Below are 3,367 nucleotides of genomic sequence, written 5' to 3'. Positions count from 1 at the left end.
TGAAAAAAGATATACAGTAGCTAGCTACCAATCACGTATCACATGCAGATATATTACAACATAATCAGTTCACCCAGTTAGTGTCTGCAAACTACCGATCTAAACTATATCACAAAATTCTTCTCTTGAAACCAGCAAACACTCAGCTTTTTGAGATATTTTGTCTTAATAGTAATTCAGTTTACAGTTTTCTGGGAGATCACTACGCCGCTGACCCTGAAGTGACTAGCCGAATTCCAGGAGGACTAACATGATCACATACCAGATGGTGTGTCGGTGTCTTTGTCTCTTCTTCTTTTTTTTTTTAAATGATGGGAGTGTCACACACATATTAGCTCACACGTGCTCTCTCACACACACATACACACAACCAGCTTCGACTTCGGAGTCTTTTTATTTTTTTTTTACCTTTCTTTCTGATTAAAGCCCGGCCTCGCCTCGCCTCGCCAGCCTCCTTCCTCCGAGAGGATGGAGGAAAAACAAAACAACACAAAAAAAAAAGGCAGGAGGTGATGAAATGTCAGGGCCGAGCGGGAGGTTCGACGTCCTCCATCCTTCAGCCCGCGCCGCTCTTCTCTAATGACGCTCGGCTGAAATGTCAGGCCAATTAGCAGCTTTCCCTCTGACATTTAACTGGCAGACAGCAAAACAAACCGCTGCCGCCGCCGCCGCACCGGACCGACCGGCCCGGCTAACGGACTCTGGATTGATATCTGTGAAGTTAAAGGTTGGAACTCGGGAAGTCCGTGTTTCCTAAGTAATCACAGATAAACAATATCTATCTTCGGCCATTTTTGTTTTTTTTTGTTGTTGTGGGGGGGTGGCCTGACATTTCCGACGATCAAAGCTGGCGTGAGTTCCTCCTTTCTCTGTCTCTCTCTTCTCTCTTTCAGCACACATCAATCAGGCGGGCTTTAAAGCACCACTTCGTCTCTCGATGCAGGTGTCTGCATGGAAGAGTGTGTGTGTGTGTGTGTGTGTTTGTGTGTGTTTGTGTGTGTGTTTGAATGCAGCTAAATGTCCAAAGCATCTTACTCTACTGATTTATTTTCTCTCTCTCTCTCTCTCTTTTTTTTTTTACACACTTCTTTACACGGATCGGAGAGACGGCTATGTGCACGTAGATATTCAGTCACAACTGCACACGTGTTTACAGTACTAATAATCAGGAGCTGACACAGACAGTGGAACAAGACGGCGAGTTAATTCAGCAAACAAACAGCACTCCCTTTAGGCCTTAGCGTCATTCACAGTAAATCATATTTTCTGTTGTTTAAAGGGTTGTCTCCCTTACTCACTCACACACACACACACACACACACATACACATACATAAGTGTGTGCTGAGGCCTGGCCTTCAGCTGTACCATCTGGTATCTAAATCATGAGAATTATAGTCTTTTTCCTCTCCTACATACACACACCACACGTGACATGAGAGTAGAGAAAGACAAAAAGAAACAGGTGATTGACTCTCATTCTATTTATCATACATAGTCTCTGCATAAAGCAACGTGTGACTTCTTTTTTTCCCCCCCCGCCTCCATTAGAAATCAATACCCAACTACGCAACAGTGAGCTCTAAATTTAGCCACGAGAGACGGAGAGAGAGGAACGGTGATCGAACAAGCTAAAGAATGATAGATAGAGGGAGGGAGAGAGAGAGAGAGAGAGAGAGAGAGAGAGAGAGAGAGAGAGAGAGAGCACAGCTCCATGTAAATTACAATCTTCATGTTGCATTGAACTGTGAGCAACGGCACAGTTGAAAGAAAAGGGGGGAAAATGAAGGAGTGAATGAGCGAGTGGAAACGCCAGTTCGTTGCCCGTCTATTAAACATTAACAGCTTCATTTATATGCAAATGACCCGACAGCTAGAGAGAGAGAGAGAGAGAGAGAGAGAGAGAGAGAGAGAGAGAGAGAGAGAGAGAGAGAGCTGGTGGGATGTGACGCTCGCTCAGTGCTGAACAGAATCGCGGGTGAGGAAGGTGGGAGGATGAGACTCCTTCATTCAGTAGTCTTTCACATGGTTGGAGAAGTCCAAACTTCTTACGACGTCGTGTGCATTGGAAAGAAAAAAAAACAAAAAATACAGAAGAATCCACTCACTCCCCGATGCAAGTGCACACACACACACACACACACACACACACACACACACACACACACACACACAGACACACACACACCTCCGACTCAGAACTTTCCTAAACACAGGAGAGAATTCCTGGGCGAGAACGGCGGCGAAACCAAACACACTTGGAGGAGGAGTGACGATGAGGACGGCGTGTCAGCTCTCCGACTTTTTCAGTGTAGACAAAAAAAAAACCCAAAAAAGAAGAGACACACAAAACCAAAAGAGCGAAAGGTGAGGATGAGACGTGAACTAGCGTGGTGTGTCGTTTTGCGTGTCGGGGCTAGCAGGGTTTTTCCGGCTAGCGCGGGGGTCGGGGTCGGGGTGGGGTGGGGGGGTGGGGGGGGTCGGCCGCCCCCGGCGCTCAGCCGTCGGACACGGGGGGCGACACCCAGCCATACTTCTCGTGGGTTTTCACCAGGGACTTGAAGGTGGCCTCCGCTTCCTTGCGGCTGAACGCTTTCTTGGACTTCCCTGCTTTCCTGCATATGCGGCCCTGAGACGGAGACACAGAGGAGGGAAGGCAGGTTAGGCACAGCGTGGAGCAGGTAACGGACACCTGAAGCTCGCAGTCGGCACGTTTGTCAGGCAGTACATTTGTAGTCTGAGGCTCCCGTTCACAAAACCACATTTCGAGGCGATAACACGCACTGCAACGTCATGAAAACGATGTCCATTTACAATGGCGAGAACTTTCATATAGAGTTGCGCTTTCACTGATTCTGAGCATCGTTGTTGTGTCAACAGACACCCAGAACACAACAAAGGTTTTCTGTTTTCACTTAAACGAGGCCTAAAGCTGACATTGTCACGTTCTTATATATTATTGTTGAAATAGGGGTAGAAAACTATAGGAATAGAAAATAAAACAACTCTGTTAGTGTTTGTGAAATCCTTTAAAATTTGAAATAATTTGTAAGGCTTTATAGACAGTCTGCAAATGTTACACCTTTTAATTTGTCCTAAAGTTTATTTTAGCGGTTTTCTTCAAATCAGGAATAGAAATAGACATACAAACTAAGTTATAACTTGTAATAGTTGCCTGGTTTCATCCTGATAAAGGAAAGAACTTAATACCTTTTAATTAGTTTAGATTACTCTTAGCTTTATTTAATAACAAACAAACATATATATATATATATTTCCAAAAATGATTTCAGTGTCACTACTTAAACTACAGTTTATTTTACCCTCTGAGCTGTTCTTGTAGTAAAGTCGGTTCTAAGATAGTATGC

The 3,367-nt window shown here is 44.8% G+C and overlaps 1 protein-coding gene across 1 annotated transcript in view; it reads right to left on the bottom strand.

Annotated features, from left to right (window-relative positions):
* Window positions 1-2,493: 2,493 nt before the first annotated feature.
* ube2ql1 (ubiquitin conjugating enzyme E2 QL1) overlaps window positions 2,494-3,367 on the bottom strand; it is an 8,636-nt gene continuing 7,762 nt past the window's right edge. Inside the window, exon 2 of the mRNA XM_080515671.1 lies at window positions 2,494-2,628. Coding sequence (XP_080371797.1) covers window positions 2,497-2,628 — 132 coding nt within the window. The 3' untranslated portion in view covers window positions 2,494-2,496. The remainder of the gene's footprint in view (window positions 2,629-3,367) is intronic.

Source organism: Blennius ocellaris (assembly GCF_963422515.1).
Source record: "Blennius ocellaris genome assembly, chromosome: 20".
NCBI classification, from domain to species: domain Eukaryota; kingdom Metazoa; phylum Chordata; class Actinopteri; order Blenniiformes; family Blenniidae; genus Blennius; species Blennius ocellaris.
Note: the sequence above shows the minus strand (reverse complement) of the source record. Positions and strands in the feature narration are given on the sequence as shown.